The sequence below is a fragment of the Rhincodon typus genome, chromosome 3, assembly GCF_021869965.1.
Source record: "Rhincodon typus isolate 14 chromosome 3, sRhiTyp1.1, whole genome shotgun sequence".
NCBI lineage: Eukaryota > Metazoa > Chordata > Chondrichthyes > Orectolobiformes > Rhincodontidae > Rhincodon > Rhincodon typus.
Genome location: NC_063334.1, coordinates 8,273,299 through 8,294,739, shown reverse-complemented (window position 1 = coordinate 8,294,739; position 21,441 = coordinate 8,273,299). Strand labels below are relative to the sequence as shown.

Here is a 21,441-nt window from a genome sequence, read left to right as displayed (position 1 = left end):
ATTCCACACAGATGGCCACATTGATCTTTAAGGGGCCATATTCTCTCCCTAGTTACTCTTTTGCCCTTAATGTATTTATAAAATCTCTTTGGATTCTTTTTGACTATTTGCCAAAGCTATCTCTCGTCCTCTTTTTGCCCTCCTGATTTCCCTCTTAAGTATACTCCTACTGCCTTCATACTCTTCTCGGGATTCACTCAATCCCAACTGTATATACCTGACATATGCCTCCTTATTTTTCTTGATCAGAGCCTCAATTTCTCTAGTCATCCAGCTTTCCCTACACCTACCAGCCTCGTCCTTCATAATAACAGGAACTCAGTCTCTGAATTCTCATTATCTCATTTTTAAAGCCCTCCCACTTCCCAACCATCCCTTTATCTGCGAACAGACTTCGCCAATCAACAGTTGAAAGTTCTTGCCTAATACCATCAAAATTGGCCTTACTCCAATTTAGAACTTTAACTTTTAGATCCGGTCTATCATTTTCCATAACTACTTTAAAATTAATAGAATTATGATCACTTGCCTCAAAGTGTTCCCCCACGACACCTCAGTCATTTACCCTGCTTTATTTTCCAACAGAAGGTCAAATATTGCTCCTCCTCTAGTATGTACATCCACATATTGAATAGGGGAGTTTTCTTCTACACACTTAAATTCCTCTCCGTCCAAGCCCTTAACACTGTGACAGTCCCAGTCTATGTTTGGAAAGTTAAAATCCTTCCAACTGAAATCTGTAGGAAAACAGTTGGCAGCATTCAAAGTGTTTAGTGTGAGATAAATACATCAAAACCTAAGTTCAATTTTTATTGTCACCATATGGTAAGATGAAATTAAAATGTTATATAAATGTCAAACAATGGTAATCTAACTGAGCAAAAGATATAAAGGGCACAAATGTTTGATTTATAGGGATACAGAAAATGAAATGTTGTGAAGAGGCTAAACAAGGAGTTAAAAATACTTAGAGTAGTTATCAGTCCATTAAAGATGGGTGCAGGTAAAATTGCACTCAATATACCAATGTACAAATGCTTAAATAATGTGTAGTCCTTCTCACAATATAATATTCATGGTAAAAGGAAAGTAAAGTGAAACAAGAGGAGGAATGTATTAGATTCAATTAAAGTAATAGTTATGTTCTTTGTTATTTTTAAGCCTCTACAAACAGATGGTTTTCACCCCAGGATTGTAAGTAAGTAGCTGACAGTGAGCTGTGATGGGATCAAGTTCACTAATGAATCTTAAACACAATAGGAGCTGTCAAACACTGAAGTTTAGATTTTTAATAAGGAGGGGCAGTCACCAGAAATCATTGGAAATACTGTGTTAGTTGAGTTGTTTATGGCGATTCTCCACTAAATTAACAAAGTTGATGGGAAATGGGCTTGAGAAGAATCCACTTTCCCCTAGGAGCAGGCAAAGGACTATATGCTCCAAATAGAAATGGTGCATTAGTGGCTGAAAAGCAGAAGTTCAGGTTTAAAGCTGATGAAATGCAAAGAACACAGGAAAGAGCTAAAGTGCTTGGTGGCATGGTGTAAAGATAACAATTTCTTCATCAACAACAGCAAAACTAAAAAGAGCTGACCTCAGGAACCAAGGTGGAGGGAACGCCCCTGTCTACATGAATGGGCCTGAGGTGGAGATGGTCGGGAGCGTTAAGTTCCTACGAGTGATTTTCACCGACAACCTGTCCTGGTCCACCCATGTTGATGTGATGGTCACGAAAACAAAGTCTCTACTTCCTCAGGAAGCTAAGGAAATTTGGCATGTCTGTAACGAATCTTACCAATTTTTATAGATTCACCATAGAAAGCATTCTGTCCGGATGCATCCATGCTTGATATGGCAAATGCTCTGCCCAGGACAGTAAGAAACTACAGAGTTGTGAACACAGCTCAATACATCACACAAGACAACCTTCCATCCATCAACTCCATTTATACTCCTCTCTGCCGCAGAAAGGCAGCCAATTTAATCAAAGACCCCTCCCACCCCGTTACAATCTCTTACAGTCTCTTCCGTCGGGCAGAAGATACAAAAGCTTAAACACATGTACCAACAGCTTCAAGAACAGCTTCTTCCCCAGTTATGAGACTTCTGAATAGACCTCTCAAAATTTAAAATTTAATATTTCCCTTGCTCTTTGCACACCTTGTCTGCAGTCGTAACATTGTATTCCTTGTTCTGTTCCATTAGCCTTTATATGGTTATAATCTGCCGGTACTGCACGCAAAACAAAACTTTTCACTGTACCTAGATACATGTGACAATAATAAATCAAATCAAATCAACAGTGGCACATGGCAGAAGCAGCATCAACAAAAGCACAGGATTAGAAGTGTTAAAATCAATACAGTGCAGCATTGTGCAGACAGGAAATAAAAACGTTAAGGAAAGAAAAACAGCAGATGTATGTTCTGGCTATGCATCCCCAGCTTAAACATGTTCCCCACCACTGATGCATTGTAACTGCAATATTTACTATCCACAGGAGGCAGTGTAAGATTCATCAAACCTTCAGCATTCCCCAAACCTGCATATTTAATCACCCAGATCATAGAAATAACAGGGACATGAGTCAAGTTACACACCATCCTGACGTGGGCCCATGGCTGTTCTTTATTATTACTGGTTAAAGTTGAAATTTCCAATCTAACAATGGTAGTAACTTCAAACAGATTGCAGTGGCTCAAGGAGGAAGCCACCACCTCAAAGGAAACTAAGGATAGGGAATAGTCCATTAGTTTTCTTAAAATTCCACTTTTTCCACAATATTGTAATAGCCTAGAAATGACAAAATTGGTCTTCTAAATCTAAGTTAAACCAAAAATAGTGTGAAAGTTTACATTTTCCTCTACTTGCTCACCATAATTTGACTTGTTACTTTTTTTTTAAAACTGCTTTTGTCTGTCTTTCAGTTTTTACTTGACTCTATTTTTTGCACTCAGATTTCTTTTAAAAACAATCTTCTACATGTTCCCAATATAGTTTATATTCTGACTTGGCCAACATTTGGTCTTATCCTCTCATTTGGCCAGGATTAATTTCAATTGCAGCATCACAGACTTTCTTTTCTTTTTAAGTACTGGCTTTTTTCAGTTGACTTTCCAAGAACTATTATAATTCAGCACCTGAATCTCAAAATACATGCCCTCAAAGTCTGCTGAAAGTAGTATCCACATTTCAGATTGTCTTCCAATCCTTAAAAGATGTGTCACAAACATGCTCTAGTGGAGTTGGTGTAAATAAACTGCTAGTTCAGTTAGGATCACTCTCATAAATCCTGACGAAATTTCCACTTCAGGATTTGAACATAAAAGTCAAACCTTGCACTAACAGTACAGCACCCTTCAATACTACCGGAGAACTGCTGTCTTTTGAGTGCGACCTAAAACTAACTGCCTGCTCCAGTAAGAGTAGTGATTCATTCATTTTATTGAAGAGTCAGAGATTTAGCTCCATTGCCCTGGCCAATATTAATCTGTCATATCAAGATCTCAAAAAGAATTGGTAATCTTGGTCATTATAACAATGCTGGCTGTGGGACTTTACTGTGCTCAGCCTGCCAACCACACTAACTAGTATATGAGTATGCTTCAAAAGTACTTCACAAATTAGTGGCATCATTTGCTTCAATCCTGATACCAAATTACTAATAGCCCTGAACTATTTTTATGTTCATGAAAAACAACTTACTGCAGCTATGTGTGAGACATACACAAAACTGATCAAACAAATGATTTTCTTCAGAGACACCTTTTTGATTTTTATTGATCTAATTGTACATAAACATTTAGTCATAGCATGACATAGGAAATTCAATAATAGTTTAGTTTGACTAATCTTTCATTTTTCTTTTCAAAATCATTCATACAATGAAGGAAGTCTGAAGACAAAGGTTCCTGTATCTAACCAGTAAGGTCCAAGATGCCCTCTACATTAGTAATATTTAAAAATGTTGGTTTTTCTTGTAATTATGCATCTTTCGATTTTTAGCCTGTGCCTTCCTTTCTTGATAAGAATAGAATGAATTTGAATAGCACTCATGAGTAGCTAAAGTCAAATGTACTGCCAATGAAGATGGAAAATTGCACCGTGAGACAAACAATGAGATAGAATGTTCTTTAGTGCAAAACAGTAGATGAATATAGCAGAGTGTAGATGATAAAAGAATTTGAAAGATACAGTGAATGCAGCAGGATTATTTCTTCTGGTTGCAGAATCCAGAATAAGGGGAGGCTAATCTTGATTTCATTCCAAATGGATTAGCTAATTAAGTAAATCCCTCACACAGAGTTGAAAAAAGTTTGAATACTCTTCCCTCAAACCTGGGGATGTTGGGCCAATTAAAGTTTAAGAGCAAGTTTGATAGACTTTGTTGAGTACATAGGATGGTGTACTGTTTAGTTTTTTTTGCAAGAAGAAAACCAGGCCAAAAATTGAAATACTTCCAGATTAAAATATTACAGCATAAATCACGTCCTTTCATATGTCCACAAAAGTCCAGCAATATTTTACATTCCACAACAAAACTTGCATCTCTGAATGCATGGTCCTGTGGTTGTGTTCATTCTAGATACTCCTGGAGTACTCAAAAGAATAGACACCTATAAATGTCACTATCCTGAGTGTTTTTGCTTACAATAGCAGATGACCAGCGTATAGCAGGAGGAAGCATCAGACCTAAACCACCTGACTCATCAAGGTGTGACATTTCATTGACACATAGGACAGAAAGTGTCATAAAATACTTTTCATTGCTTTCAGATTCCTGCCATGATAGGGGACTGGAACTATGAAGAGAACTCAAAGCTTGGGAGCAAACTGGTACAATCTAGGTTGGTTGCTTAGTTATCACTTTGCCCGAAATGCTGCATTTATGTAAATTAGCTGGAGCAGGCCACTCATAGGCTGCCTTCCTTAGAAGTAACATTTTTTGATGCTTCATATCAAAGCTATACAGCTGGGCAGTTAGCACAATTCAGTAATAGACAGATCTCATTATTTCTTGCCATGAAACTTAATTTATCAAGAACAAAATTAGTGACTTGCCTTCATCCAAAACATGTTTTAAACAATTCTACTAAAATTTTAACATTTTACTCTAAACTACCATTTCCCTTTTATATGTATTTAGATTTAATTGTCCCAGGTACTAAAACACACCTTGTAATGCTGCTTTCTCTATATTAAGAGAAAAACAGAGGTTCCTGCTACACCTTATGTATTTGATATAGAACCATGCTGTACTCAAGAAAAACACTGCATGTATTGGAATTTGAAATTAAAATGAAAAATACTGGAAATGTTTCACAGATAAATGAGGGTTCACAGCTCCCCATCTTCACTCCATGGCACCCCCCTGTGCGTCTACTGTTTGTATGCATGGCGTGCCAACAGTTCCCCTTGACACTTGGTTAGTCTGGTATGGTCAGTCGCACAAATACTGTACTGTACATCCACTCACAAAAGGGAGCGACACTACTGGACATGATTAAGGATACTTCTGAATGACCCAAGAACTTTATATCCCGTCCTGTACTGGATTTTAGTTTATAAATTTCACACAAGCCAAAATCAGAAAGAACAAATGGATTGGTTAACTGTCGGAGAGTCACATGCCTCATGTTCAATCAACCAACTGACTTGCAGTTCCCAGCTATCAACATGACAATATGTGAAAACTTATTTTTTCCTTCCTCTCTCGTTTGGAAAAAAAGTGCCAAAATCAAAATGTTTCTAGTTAACCATTCAGAGCATGCCCTTCCAACTGCATTTTAAATCAGTTGTGTCAAGTTTTGGTCATTTACAATAAGTATCAATAGTACAACAAATGATCAGCTATGTAAACAAACCTTTTGCAATTCTCAATTAAGAAAGTTTTGCTGGTTTACTCTGGTCAGACATGAAAAATGTTTTAAAAATTTTGAAAAATTATTTGTATTTCTGAGAAATACTCATTTTAAAAGTCCACATCAATTTTCTTTTAAGACTGCAATTAAAAGACCATTTCAAATTTTCTTCCTTCTCGAGCTGGCTAGATGATCAGTCAAGGTGCCACCAGATTCTCTACCATTGTATTGCAGCCGCACTCTTTACTTTAAGAAATTGTTGCTATCTTCTGGCTGAGAAAAGCCTGCACTTCAGGCCAAATCTTGTTGGTTTCTGTTCCCGAGAAGACTTCTAAAATGCCTTTATTTCTATAAAACACAAAAATTATCTTTCATTCACAGAAACAGAAAATAGACTGTAGTTCAGTTGGTATCATCTTCGCTGATCCAGATTAAATTCCCACTCCTGAATTTGAGCACAAAATTAAAAACCAGCACTTCAGCACAGTACTGAAGGGGTTCTGCACTGTCTTTTGGATGAGACTGTATCTGCATGCTCTAGTGCAAATAATTGATACTTCCACATTATATTGAGAGCTGGGGGATGTAGCTCCCATGCCCTGACCAATATTGATGCGTCAGGTCAACATCTCAAAACAAACAGGTTATCCTGGTCATTATAACAATGCTGCTTGTGGAATTTTATGGTGCTCATACTGACAGCCAAGTTATCTACTTTCAACAGTGAGTCACTTCAAAAGTAGTTAGCTCATGGTCATGAGAAGTGCTAGGTAACTGCAAATCTTTATTTACGAAGATAAAGGAACCTGACAAAATATTGGCATAAGTGAAGATAATGGAGGCAATGGATAGTGCAAAATTTACAGGGAGGATGTTCTTGGAAAAGCTTTGCTTAGAACAGTTAAGCTACATGCTTGGTTACCTTGGAAATTGCTAGAGGAAGTGGAGTTAGAGATTGCAGAAGGACTTGCTTTGATCTTTCAAGCTTCTCAGATAAAAGGGAAATGCCAACGAATTGAACAGTGGCAAATATTCTTCAAGAAAATGGCAAAGACAGTCCAAGCAACTACAGCCAGTTATACTGATATCAGTAAAAGGCTTTGCGATCTTAAATCTTGGGAAAATAAAATCAACAGGAACTTGAATAAGTTTGAGTTAATCGAGAAAAGCCAGCACAGAATTGTAATAGGCAGATCGTGCTCAACTATCCTAATTGAATTTTTTGATGAAGTAACAGACAATGTTGGTAAATAGAATGCAATGAAGTTGTCAAAATTAATTTTAAGAAAGCAGTTGACAAGGTCATACCTAAAAGGTTAGTTTAAGAAAATTTTGGCTCATAGAATTGAGTGGTTTCAGGGATGAGTAGTTTTAGTTACAGAGTTAGATTGGAATGGCTAGGTTCATACTTCTTGAAGCAAAGAAGAGTGGGGTGATTTGATAGAAGCTTACAAACCAATTGTGATGGGTTTCGATAAGGTAGGTAAGGGAAAACTCTTTCAAGTTGCTGATTGTACAAGGAATAGGGGGAAAACAGATATTGTGGTTTGTGGGCAATAGATGCAGGGGGAATGTGAAGAAGAGTTTTTTTTTAAGAAAAGTGTGGTATTGAGCTAGAGTTCTCTGCCCACAAGTGTGATGGATGGGGGAACAACTAAAGAAGGAAATTGGTCGTGTACTTAGACAAATAAATTGCAAGTCTATGGTGAAAAAGCAGAGGTAAGGCTGGCTGGGTTGTTCTGCTGAGAGCTGGCAGGGACTCAGTGGGCCAAAAGGCCTCCTTCTGTTCCACAAATGACTGACTTCTCAATCATTTCTTTCCTGTTGAATATGTACCAAATTTACAAATGCTTATTTTTAAAAATTTCTTTTACTGAACTACTCTGTCTCACGAATACCCAAGATGCATAATTTATAAAGAGTTCAGATTTTCCTTCTGCACATTAAATAGAATTTCACCACTCACCGATAGTATTCCAAAACTGGCTGCGTTAGTTCTTCATATGCCTGGAGTCTCAAAGTGACAGTTTCTGGTTTGTCATCATTACGCTGAATCAAACGTTCACAAGTGAGATCATCAATTCCCTTCAAATAATAGAGAATGAAGAAAGACAAAGTAGTTTAGATTCTCATTCCAACTACCCCACCAACAATTAACATTTGCCCTTAGAATAACACTCTTACCACACCACATGCCACACCAAAAGCATGCCTCCAGGTACACTGTTAACACATGATCATGGGGGTGCAGCAGGTGATTGCACAACACATGGTTTCTGAAATCAACTGTTTGAAACTGTTACAATTATGAGCTTCATAAGATTAGACTAATCCTAAATTTAAAGCTACAGACCTGGAAAAGTGAAGATGGAGTTATGTGACCAGTTCTACAGTCTGCATGTCAGGTGGTTTGGATTGTGCAAAATCAGGGGAAGGCTTAGATTATTTTGCTGGGAAGAAGGTACGAGATATTTGTACTTGTAGATTCTGAATTTATGATGAGTAGATTTGAAGCGCATAACATCCCAGAGGTAGTGTTGGATTGTAAACAGTTGTGCTTTAAACCATCCATTACTTCTATGTTGAAAGGGATCTGGGGGCTAATGATAGCTAATTAATCTCCTATTCAGGTAGAACCGCTAATGTGTTTCATGTTGCAATGGGAAAGACGACTAGGGGAGCCATTTTTGAGATCAGGTTACAGGCTTCCATACTTACTAGGAAACGAATACAAAAGTAAGGAGGTTATAAAAACTTACAGGTCTCCATAGATGTAACAAAAACAAAGAGTATAACTCTGAAGAATTTTAATGAAATGGAACTGCATAGGAGGCTGCTAATCAGAACATTGTGCCTATGCTAACTATTTGATATGATGTGGAGGTGCCAGTGTTGGACTATGGTGGGCAAGGTTAGAAGTCACAAGACACCAGCTTATAGTCCAACAGATTTTTTTAAAATCACAAGCTTTCAGAGTGCTGCTCCTATGTCATGTGAAGTGAATTTTAATCTGAAGCTTCTGGCTTAGAGAGAAGAACAATATCATCATGCCATATGATTCATCTATGTCATAGAATCATAGAATCCCTATAGTGCAGAAGAATTCCACTCAGCCCATCAAGTTCACACCGACCTACACCCTTACCCTATCCCTGTTACCCTGCATTTCCCATGGCTAATCCACTGAACATACACATCCCTGGACACTCCAACCTACATAACCTGCATACTTTGGACTGTGGGAGGAAACCAATGCAGTCAAGGGGAGAATGTGCAAACTCCACACAGACAGTCACCCAGGGGTGGAAACAAACGCGGTCGCTTATCCCCATTTTATCCCCTACATTTCAGAATTTTGTATCACCTGAAAATTGTTCCCTGTATATCCAAGGCTAGGTCATTTATATTTTTTAGAAAAGGCGGTGATCTTGATATTGACCCTTTGGGAGAACCACTGCCATCCTGGAGAAGAGTCACACGGGACTCCCAAAATGTTACCTGTTTCTCTCTCCATAGTTGCAAAGTTTCTCCAGTGCTTTGTTTTTATTTGGGAACACCACTGCACTTTTCCCTCCAGTCTTAAAAACAATTGTACACTACTACAATCTACTTACCTAGAAAATTTAGTATTTTTATATTTAGCACTGATGCTGTCACTGTTCCATTAATCCTGTTCCATTTTAGTAATACATCGATTGTGTGGGACTCTGTCTAATCCCTTTGAAAATGAATAAACACATGACCACACTATCCTCATTAATAATCTCCATTACTATAAAAGAACTAGATTAAATTTGCCAAGCATTTGCCTTTAGCAAATGAGTGCTGAGGTTCATTAATAATCTGCTGTTTTTCCAAATTCCAATTCTGGATTGCTGTTTCTTGAAACTTATCCATCATGCATGTTTGGTTGTTTGAGCTCTGATTGCTGGTTTTATCTCTGTTTCCTATTGAAACAGAGAAGTTACAATTACACTTTGGCAACAGCTTTCATATATGAGGAGACTTGGAAGGTTAAAGCTCTACAATTTCCACAATAACAATGGATGAGTCCCATCTGGTCCAGCTGATCTCTCTACTTTGGTGATTGCCAGCCTTTAAGGTGCCTCTTCTATCAATTTTTATCTGCTCCAATATTGCGACTGATTTAATCTTTACTGTTACATTGGTCTACACCAAACTCGTAAATGCTGTCTTCGTATTTATTTAACATCTTAGCCATGCCTTGTGCCTCAAGATTTCCATTGTGATTCGTAATCAGCTCCAACCTTCCACTATTACTGATTATTTCTAAAAGATTTTTAGCTAGGTATTCTAATGTATTCTAATACTCACTCTTTGCCTCTCGTATTTCCTTTTTTAAAAGCAAAATCACTCTGTACTTTCTACATTCAGCTTCTAGTGTACTATAATATGGATCTTTCCATTGTCATAAGCCTCCCTTCTCCAACTCATTTTAAAATCACTATTTTGTTTTTTTGTTTCGTTCTTGCTTTGGATGCCCTTCCTTTCCCCTACATGGAAATGTGTCTATTTTGTACTGGCGCCAGCTCCTCTCTGAAGACTTTCACTGTTCAATTCTGTATAACATACCAGTTCTTAAATCCGATCCACTTATCAACTCTTTGAAGTTGACACTTCACCACATGAGAAGTTGCCTTTTTTTACATTTACAGTCAATGTTTAGTAGCAGTACTTCCAGATTAGCTGATGAGTCCGAGTGACAATCACTTCAAGACCCAAACTGACAAAAGCATTAGTCAGCATCCCATCATTCTGTTGAGAACATTAGCGGTAACATGAAACCAGGGTATGTTGTGAATTGCACCAGTCAGCTTGACATTTACAAAGCAGGGGATTGTACACATTGTGATTATGCTGGTAGTAATTGGGAGGCCTGGACTACTGGCCTAGAGAACACATTCAAATCCCACCAGGTCAGTTTGAGTTGGTTTGGTAAAAACTAACTATCAGTCTGTTAGATTGTGACCAATGGGTTCATTTAAATGCTTCAGTGAAGCAAACGTACTGACCTTTTTGGGTCTATAGGTAGATCTAGTCCCACACCAATATTATTGACTTTAAACTGCCCTAAGTGTTCTAGAATCACGCCACAACAACATAGTGTAAACATCTTCACCACACCGATGGCAGTTGTGACTGTGGGTTAAATAGTTATGCGAGCCATCTACTAAACTACTTCAGTTTTCACCTACATTTCTACATGTTGTGCAGACCAAGAAAGGTTATGTCTACCAGCCCTAGATTAGTAAAACAGGAAGAGAACATTTCTTTAAACGTTTGCTTTCTTTCTTGTGGCGTTAAACTCTTGCGAGCACTCTCTTTTAAATCTTGATTAAAAGGATGATGAAAGAACCGTTAAGTTATTGGGTATGTACTACAGACCGCCACATTGTAGGAAGAATTCAGAGGGGAAACATTGTGGGCAAGTAACTGAAAGACACAAGATTCACCATGTAATGAGAAATTTTAGTAATCCTAGAAAAGACTGCGATAGTGTCAATGAAAACAGCAAAGTGGAGGAGAATTTCAGCAACGTGGGCGAGAGAACTTGATTAATCACTAAGGTTTTGGAGTAGATTTGTAGCTCGGGTTGTGGGTGTTGAGGTTGGTTGGCTTGCCGAGCTGGTTTGTTGTTCCGCAGACGTTTTCCCCAGGCGGGAAAACACACCGGCGCTTCATTGGAGGCTGCACTGATGATGTTACCCAGCAGGGTAATGAAACGTCTGCAGAACAACAAACCAGCTCGGTGAGCCAACCAACCTCAACATTTGATTAATCAATATGTTTCCATTCCCAATTTTGGGAAATGAAGTGAAGCAAAGGGAATATGTTTTCAGGGAGCAATTGGGAGACATTGGTCACATCAGCATCAGGTTTAGAACAGTTCTGGAAAAGAACAAAGAACAATCGAGGGCAATAATATTGAACTGGAGGAATGTTAACTTCAATGGGAAACTGTGTAAGCTTCTGTTCCCTTGTCAGAAATATTCCATGACAATATATACAAAATTAAAGCGAGCATATGCCCAACAAGTTTCAAAATTTATACTTTGAGTAGAAAGAAGTATTGCCCAACAAAGTCTGATTGAAGAACTTTATTTAGAAAATTAATTCTAATGGGAGTTAGACAGGTAAAGAAACCAAAATGTTTCAGCTTTGTAAAATGGCTACCTACTGGATTCCAAATCAATACTTACTTTTTAACAAGTTTGACAGATTAATTTAAACTTTCCTCTACATAAACAATAGGCGTCAGCCTTGGATGAGGAAGCTATGGAAGTACTGCACAAGTAGTAGTTTTTATCTTTCAGGTGAGTTTTTTTTCAACTGAGGCCCCATTTGTGCTCAAGAGGGTAGAAAAGATTCCATGACACTGTTCAAACAAGAATGCAGAGTATCTCCCAATGTCCTGGCCAATGTCTACCTCTCAACCAAAATCAGATGATCACCTGCTTGTGGCATCTTTCCACTGTCTCTCATTTCTTGCACTTCAAAAATTATTAAATTTCATACAAAGCTATCCAGATTGTAAAGCACCTTGGAGTGTCATGCAGTTAATGAAATATGCCATATAAATGGAAATCGTTCTTCCTACACCTTTGAATTATAGTCCCCAGGAGACAAAGGTCAACATTCCATTGCCCATTTGAATTACTTTTGTACCTGTTCGGTAGATTTGTGATTTCTAAACACGGATCTCAGCTTCTCCCCATCTAGAAAATACTTTTAACCAACATTTAATGTCCAAAGGTCCAATTTGCTTAACTACTTTTTAAGACAGTATTTTTGAACTGTGAATTAAAGGGACTGGAATTCATAGGAAATAGTAATAGGTATTATACTTCCACAGTACAGAGTCATAAAAATGGCTCAGTGACGCGCTATGCAAACATAATCACTTCTAACAAGTAGCAGACAAGAAGAATAACAGAATTTTCTATGCATTTGTGAAACATCATATGCTTTATAAAACCTACTACTTTTAAACTGGATACTTAACTGTTACTTTTGGAGGGTTGAAGTCAGTATTGTACACTCTACCACTGCCTGGATGGATCCAGCGAGATGTCAGTCGCTTTTTGATCGTCTCAAATGGGACATTCAAGTTAATCACAGTGTCTGGTTGGTAAATTTTATGCAGTTCTTCTGCCTGTGGGAGTGTCCTGGGAAACCCTTTAAAATCATGGTGAGAAATAGATAATGTAATGAATCATATTTTAAACATTACCATGTCACCATAAAGGGTCACAGGATTTCATATAGTCATAGAGATGTACAGCATGGAAACAGACCCTTCGGTCCAACTCATCCATGTCAACCAAAAATCCAAAATGTATCTTGTCCCATTTGCCAGCATTTGGCCCAGATCCTTCCTAGTGTTTAAAAAGGAGCTTGTATTTATTAATACCAAATAACTACACCAGTACTGCACTCACAGGCAAACTACAAAGATTGTTTCTGTGATATCTTATGGAGTTTAAAAGATGCACTTAAATTAGCCACAGCCATTTATTTAGCAGTGAAGAACTAATCATTGCCATTACTATTACTTACCAGTCTTACCTATGCTGTAAAAATGTTGTAAACAACTCATATTGAATTAGGGAGGAACTTTGCTTCTTAATTAGCCCTGTATACAGGCTATTTGGACGAGCCGGATCCAGATTCAAAAGACTGATTTTAAGTTCCAGAAAGAGAGACCAGAACAACATTTCTATCAATTTACTTCAAAAAGTAATTATGTTAAATATCCTAGTAAATCTTTGAATATTTATTTTCTCTCCTTTGGACCCTCTTAAATACATGACAATTTGAGGTTTCACCCAGTCCTTTTTATGGTTACAACAGGAATTGTACACAATATGATTGTGCTAGTAGCAATTGGGAGGCCTGGACTACTGGCCTAGAGAACACATTCAAATCCCACCAGGTCAGATTGAGTTGGTGCAGTGAAAAATAACCATCAATCTATTAAATTGTGACCAATAGGTTCATTTAAATGCTTCAGTGAAGCAAACCCATTGACCTTGTTGGGTCTATATGTGATTCCAGTCCCATGTGTGCGCAAGTAGCTGAACTAACAGGGAGTTTAAAATTTTTCTCAATGCCTGTTTGAAATCATCCAGTTGTTACCAAGTTCGTCCAGCTATCTGAGATTAGGAAAACTTTTTGTGCGAGCAATCACGGATACAGTACAAGCAAATCCTCCACTGTCATTACAGAGGCAAGTGTCAACTCAAGGATAACTAGGTCCTCCATTTTCATAAAGAAAACATTTTTGTTGCTAATTTGAAGTGTGAAAGGATCACCTCTTTCCCCTAGATCTGGCCTTTACACAAGTGCAAAAATTAGAACATTGCTACACCGTATTCTCTTTATGCAGAATACTGACTTCCAGAAACAGATTAAATGGGAGGAGGAAACTGCCTTTGATGTGCTAATACTTGATTCTTGCAAAACTACGAGGGTTTATCTCATCAGTCTTGACTCAGTGGTTGCACTCTCGTATCTGAATCATAAAAAAGTTGATCTCATAATACAGCTGACAATTCAATGTTGCACTAAATAAATTAGGGCTCAACTGTTGAAGGTGCGGTCTTTCAGATGAAACCTTAAAGCATCTACACTCAGGTGTCTGGAGAAGTTCCCATTACAATATTTGGTGAAACCTGGCATTCTGGATAGCCCTAACATTGATTAGATGGTCACTTATCTCAATTCTGAGATGCAGGAACTTGTTTGAAAATTGGCTGCCACATTTGAAGATGGAATTCCTAGTACACATTGTTCACTAAGCAAGAGCTCAACTCCATGCTCATCACTTGCTTACCCAACTCTCCCCTTTATTTTGCGGTTGGAGGGGATAGGGTGTGGTTGAAGAAGGGAAACAATTTCTCCTTGCAACCATGTTGATTTCAGGATGAATAAAACCAAATTACTGTAGATGTAGCTTCTACTGTGATGTAGAAACTCAGCATGTCTGGCAGCTTCTATAGAGAGATACAGTTATCGTTTTATGTCTGGTACGACCCAAAGGGTCAGTCTCTCCACAGAATAAGTTAACCTCCATGAATAACTCAAACTGTCTCTTACAAGCCTACTCCATTCTACAATGCAAGTATCTCTTATTGATTGGCAGTGCAAACTGAATGTTCTACTCCTGCTCCTAAATGCTACGTTCTTAATTATACAAGAACTTCTTTATTTTTGTACTCGAATCTCCTTGCAATGAAGACCAAACATGCAATTTGTTTTCCTAACTATCACTGTACTCACATGCTCACTATCGGTATTGTACGAGTATCACCAAGTCTCTCTGAAAGTCGATATTTATAATTTTCGTACCTTTTAAAATTTATTTGGTTTTTCTATTCATACAGCCAAAGTGAATGATGTCACACATCCCACTCCCTCTGCCACCTAGTTGCCCATTCGTTTGACCCCGTATATCTCTGTGCAGCCTTTGTCTGTTGCCCTCAGCTTGCCATCCCACCTAACTCGGGATTGACAATAAACCCAGACTTAGCACAATCAGAATCTTACATCTTTCATCACATTGTGCCTGCATTGGCTCTTCATACGAGCATAATTACCTCGTGACAATCTCCTGCTTTTTCTTTATATCATCGCACACTATTTCTATCCAAATCATCATCCAATTCCCTCTCGCATTAAACTGCAGTCCCTTAGAGTTAAGAATAGTGAGCACTCGATGACTTGGCAGCAGTATGAGTTACTCCCTCAAGATCAGAGCCATTTTAAACCGTCGGTCTGAGCTCATTTGTTTCAGTCCCACCTAGCCTGATTCTTCGCAGGATGCTGGCTTTTTGGAGATGTTAACAATTCACTCGCAGTATAACACAAAAATCAGGTGTGAAAGAAGAGAATTTAGAAACCTGAATAAATAAACATAATTGGAAAAGTGGTTTTCCATAAACAGTGTCAACATGCTTCCCAGATCCCATTGTGTCTGAGTGTGGGTGTCCTTCCCAGAGATGGAGAGACTGAGTAACTCCACTTCAGCCAAATGACCATTTGCCAAATTGCCAGAAAAAACTGATGACTTCTGCCCGTCGCAATTTGCTGTCATTCTCACAGGCTAGAGCGCATCAGGCCACAAATTGAGGCAAGACACTTGGATTCATTGATAAAAGTAGTGCAATGCAGCAAATATCCCAGCATTCTACGTTTTCCGATACTAGGCACTTATATAAAAATGTTTTAACTTTGTGTAAAATCATTTCAAGTACACAGTTGGAACCCTGTCCATTCTGCAAACATCCTTACCATCAAGCAGCCAGCTGTACTGGGTCATTTGTTTCAGTTCATGTAGTATGATTCGAGTGATTGCATCATCTGGTACCAGCTTTCCCTCATCAATAAAGGACTTGGCTAGTAAACCAAACTCTGGAAAACAAACCAAAAGTGGAAAGAATGAAGTGATAACCATCCAAAACCAAAATAAAGATGCTTTACTGCAATTAATAAAAATTCTCTTTCCAGTTTTCTCCACTTCATCTCCTGAAGGTGCTGGCTAATACCGATGATGCATCTTACATTAAAGATGGTCAGAGTGTTGTTTAGCAATGTAAAATGGGCTCCATTTTGCCAGCTCTGAATAGTCACTACGACCCATGGAACTGGTCCACCATCAACTACACACTTCACCCTGGGTTAGCAACTAAGAGTTGCCCTTGGGATATGCCAAAGGCTGCTCATAGCTGTGCATCTGCAAATTAGATAAGGCAAACATGCCCTAGCACCTGCCTCATACAGCCAGCGTACCACATTCCCTTTCCACTACAGAGGTCATAGGACATGTCAAATATAAAACTATTTCTTTCTGCATTCAGTAGGATGGGGACAATGCTTCCCGAAGACCCCATGTTGTGCTGAGCCACCCAATACCCCTGAGGGAATTGTGTCCGTTCCAATTTCACATTGTACAGAACTATGCATTATATAATGACAGTCCATTACCACAGGGCATTGGGAACAAACAAATAATGTCTCACAAATTCCTTACACATGGTCCGTCCACAGTGGCTGGGTGAGAGTTATCAAACTACAGTGGTTCGTACAAACTAGGAGCAAGAGTAGCTCACTCTGTCCCTTGACCCTGTGTCCACATTCAGTAAATAGTCAAAATTCACATAAATCAAAACGAATTTAGTCACCCCAAGTGGCATAACTTACATACGAACAAACAAATGCATTAATAGCCACTTGGTCCCTTCAGCGTCCTCTGTCTTTACACATTTGGACAAATGGGACTAGTCTACATTTGGAAAAGCATGGCTTAATTAGGGGCAGTCTTCACAGCTTTATGCAGGGCAGGTCATGTCTTACTAAATTGATTGACTTTTTCAAAGAGGTGACGCAGGTGATCGATGAGGGTAGGGCAGTGGATGTTGTCTACATGGATTTTAGTCAGGCTTTCAACAAGGTCTCTCATGGTAGGCTCATCCAGAAGATTAATATGCATGGGATCCACGGTGACTTGGATGCGTGGATTCAGAATTAGCTTGCCCATAGAAGACAGCGGGTACTGGTGGATGGGTGTTTTTCAGGCTGGAAATCTGTGACTAGTGGCATCCTGGAGGGATACGTACTGGGACTTCTGCTGTTTGTGATATATGTAAATGACTCAGATGAAAATGTAGATGGGTGGGTTAGTAAGTTTGCAGATGATACGAAGATTGGTGGAGTTGTGGACAGTGTAGAAGGTTGTCAAAGGATACAGTGGGATATAGATCAGTTGCAGATACGGGCAGAGAAATGGCAGATGGAGTTTAATCTGGGTAAGTGTGAGCTGCTGCACTTTGGAGATCAAATGTGAAGGAAAAGTACACAGTTAATGGCAGGACCGTGAACAGCATTGATGTACAGTGGGATCTTGGGGTTCAAGTCCATAGCTCCTTGGAAATGGCCTTGCAAGTAGATAGGGTGGGAAAGAAGGTGTATGACATGGTTGCCTCTATTGTTCGGGGAATTGAGTACAAGAGTCAAGATGTCATGTTGCAACTTTGTAAGGCTTTGGTTCGGCCAAATTTAGACTATTGCACTCAATTCTGATTACCACATTGACAGAAGGACGTGGAGGCCTTGGAGAAGGTGCAGAAAAGGTTGACCAGGATGCTGCCTGGATTAGAGAGTATGAGCTATAAAGGAGAGGGTGGAAAAACCTTGGGCTGCTTTCTCTTGAGCTGCACAGGTTGAGCGGAGACTTGATAGAAGTCTAAAAAATTATGAGACGCAATGATAGGGTTGACGTTCAGAATCTTTCTCGCCCCCCCACCCTCGCCAAGAGTTGAAATGTCTAAAACTAGGTGGCATGCATTTAAGGTTAGAGGGGGGAAGTTCAAAGGAAACATGAGGGGCAAGTGTTTTGTTTTAAAAAAACAGAGAGTAATCTCTTTTTTACACAGAGAGTGGGAGGAGTGTGGAGCGCACGGCTGGGGCGATAGTGGAGGCAGATACGATAGGGGTGTTTAAGGGACTTTTAGATAAGCACATGAATATGCAAGGTATGGAGGGATATGGACCAATGGCAGGCAGAAGGGAACAGTTTCATTTGGCATCACATTCGGCAAAACATTGTGAGCCGAAGGGCCCATCTCCGTGCAGTACAGTTCTATGTTCTAATTATGAAAACCAGAGAGCATGGGTAAGTTGGGCCGAAGGCTGCAGACCTCCGACTCTATGACATTCCCTCCCAACCTCTGATAACCTTTCACCACCTTGCTTACCAGGAGTCTGTCTAACTCAATGTTAAAAATATTCAAGGATGCTGCTTCCACTGCTTTATGAGGAAGAAAATTTCCAAGATTCACAAACCTGAGGAAAAACAAATCTCCAAATCGCTGTCTTAAATGGGTAATCTCTTATTTTGAAACAGTAACCTCCTGATTATGAATTCACCCACAAAACACTTTTCACATTTATCCTCTCAAGACCCCTCAAGCTCTAAAATGTTTCAAACAAGTCACTTTTCACCCTTCTGGACTCCAGCCTAACTTGTCCAATTGCTCCTCATAATGCAATCCACCAATTCCAGATAGCAGAACTGCTTCCAACACATTAATACCGTTCCTTAAATACTGTAAGAAACCAATTCTGTACACAGTACTCCAGATGTGGTGTGACCCCCTGTATAACTGAACATAATCTCAATACTTTTTATATTTTGGTATCGATACTGCACAGGAGGTCGTTCATTCATCATACTTGTGCTGGCCCTTTTGAAAGATCTATTCACTATCCCACTAGTCCCAATTCCAGCACTCTTTCCCTTCAATTGCGTATCCAATTCCCCTTTGAAAGTTATTCTGAATCTGCTCCTATCACCGATTCATTTTGGATGACATTAATTCTTTGTGCAAAAAAGAAGTTTCCTCACGTCACCTCTGGCTCTTTAAGCAATCACCAATCAGCTTAAAACTGTATCCTCTGGTAACCTACACTTGTGCCACTGAAAACAGCTTCTCAATCAAAACCATTCAGAATTTTGAACACATCTATTAAATCTATGGTTATGTGATCTGAGAGGCACAAAACACCAGCTTCTCCAGTCTCTCCAAATCCCTGGTATGATTTTAGTGCATTGTATCTGTACCTTCCCCAAGGCCTTGACATCCTTCCCAAACTGTCTTACCCGAACTGAACAACATATCAGCTGAGATCTAACCATAGTTTATGAAGGTTTCACATTTCAGTCTTGGTTTGTACTCCTTCCTACTTTTACTAAGGCTAAGATTCACATATCTGTGTTTTATAAAAGAACAGTTTTCTCAATTTAGTCTGCCAACTTAAAGACTTGCATACAACCAAAATTCGATCAGTTTTCCTACACTCCTATTAAAATTGCATTTAGCGTTATATTGCCTTTCTACATTCTTCCTTCCAAAGTATATCATCTCCTAGACTTGAAACTGCCCATTTCATTAATCCAAGTTCTTTACTAGATCACTGCGTTTGCAATGTGGGAGCCTGTTTTAAATTGAGCAAGGCAAACCACTGCGGCTCATTGCCTAGGGATGCCAATTATTACTAAGATATAATTCTGGGCTAGTTCACAGTAGGTAATGCAGCAAGGAACACATCTGTAGGACATTGTGAAGCACAAGGTCCCAATGGCTTCACATTTGATCAAGTAACTAAATTTAGAGTCAACTGAAACTATTTCTGGGAACCTGTACTTTGACCCAGACAAAAAGAAAGAAGTGGTCTTTATGCTGCAACTTCCATGGGAGATGTAAAGCCAATTATGCACTTCTGATGTGTAGTTACCCTCACAACTCTGGCAATTTGACAGCCTACTTGCACGCAGGAGGGTCATACATACAGCAGTGATCTCATTTCATGGAAGTGACCAAATCATTTGTTTTATTAGGTTACTTGAGAGGTTTTGACCGACATATCAGAAAAACAGCCCTGTTTTTAATTGAAATAGGGTTGTCTCAGCCCTTCCTACCACCTGATCGGGCCATCATACAGCATGGAAACAGAACCTTCGGTCCAGCTCATCCGCACCTACCCGACATCCAAATCTGATCTAGTCCATTTGCCAGCAATTTGCCCATATCCCTCTAAACCCTTGCTATTCGTGAATCCAGAATCCTTTTAAATGTTGCAATTATACTTGCCTCCACTACTTCCTCTGGCATCTCATTCCATACATGCACCACCCTTTGCATGAAAAAGTCACCCCTCAAGTCCTTTCTAATTGTCTCCCCTCTCACCTTAAACCTGTGCTCACTAGTTTTGGACTCCTCTATCCTGGGAAAAAGACCTTGGCTATTCACCCTGTCCACGGCCCTCATCGTTTTATAAACTTCTAATAAAGTCACCCCACAGTCTCCAACACTCCAGAGAATGAAGTCCCAGCCTAATCAGCCTCTCCCGATAGCTCAAACCTTCCACTCCCAACAATATCCTTATAAATCTTCTCTGCACCCTCTCAAGTTTCATAACATCCTTCCTATAGGAGGGTGACCAGGATGGTACACAATATTCTAAAGGTGGCTTCACCAATGTCCTCCACATCCACAACACAACTTCCCAACTCCTATACTCAATGCACTGACCAATGGAGGCAAACATGCCAAACGCCTTCTTCACCAACCTATCTACCTGCGACTCTACTTTCAAGGAACTCTGCACCTGCACCCCTCGGTCTCTTTGTTTGGCAGCATTCCCCAGGACACTACCATTAACTGTATAAGTCCTGCCCTGGTTTGTCTTACCAAAATATAACACCTCACATCAAACTAAATTAATCTCCATTTGCTGCTTCTCAGCCCATTGGCCCATCTGATCAAGGTTCCATTGTGCTCGGAGATATTCCTCCTCACTATCCACTACACAACCTATTTTGGTGTCATCTGCAGACTTACTAACCATATCTCCTATATTCCTTTGCAAATCACTTATCTAAGTGATGAAAAGCAGCAGACCCAGCACCAATCTTTGTGACAAACCACTGGTCACAGGCCTCCAGTCCTAAAAACAACCCTCTATCACCATCCTCTGTCTCCTACCTTCAAACTAATTTTGT

The 21,441-nt window shown here is 39.3% G+C and overlaps 1 protein-coding gene across 1 annotated transcript in view; it reads right to left on the bottom strand.

The window, feature by feature from the left end:
* Nucleotides 1–3,753: 3,753 nt before the first annotated feature.
* The window catches only part of ak3 (adenylate kinase 3), a 31,722-nt gene continuing 14,034 nt past the window's right edge, over nt 3,754–21,441 (bottom strand). Inside the window, exons 2-5 of the mRNA XM_048592360.1 lie at nt 16,173–16,292; nt 12,886–13,058; nt 7,828–7,946; nt 3,754–6,209 (exon numbers count right to left, since the gene is read on the bottom strand). Of these exons, the coding sequence (XP_048448317.1) occupies nt 6,110–6,209; nt 7,828–7,946; nt 12,886–13,058; nt 16,173–16,292 (512 nt within the window). The 3' untranslated portion in view covers nt 3,754–6,109. The remainder of the gene's footprint in view (nt 6,210–7,827; nt 7,947–12,885; nt 13,059–16,172; nt 16,293–21,441) is intronic.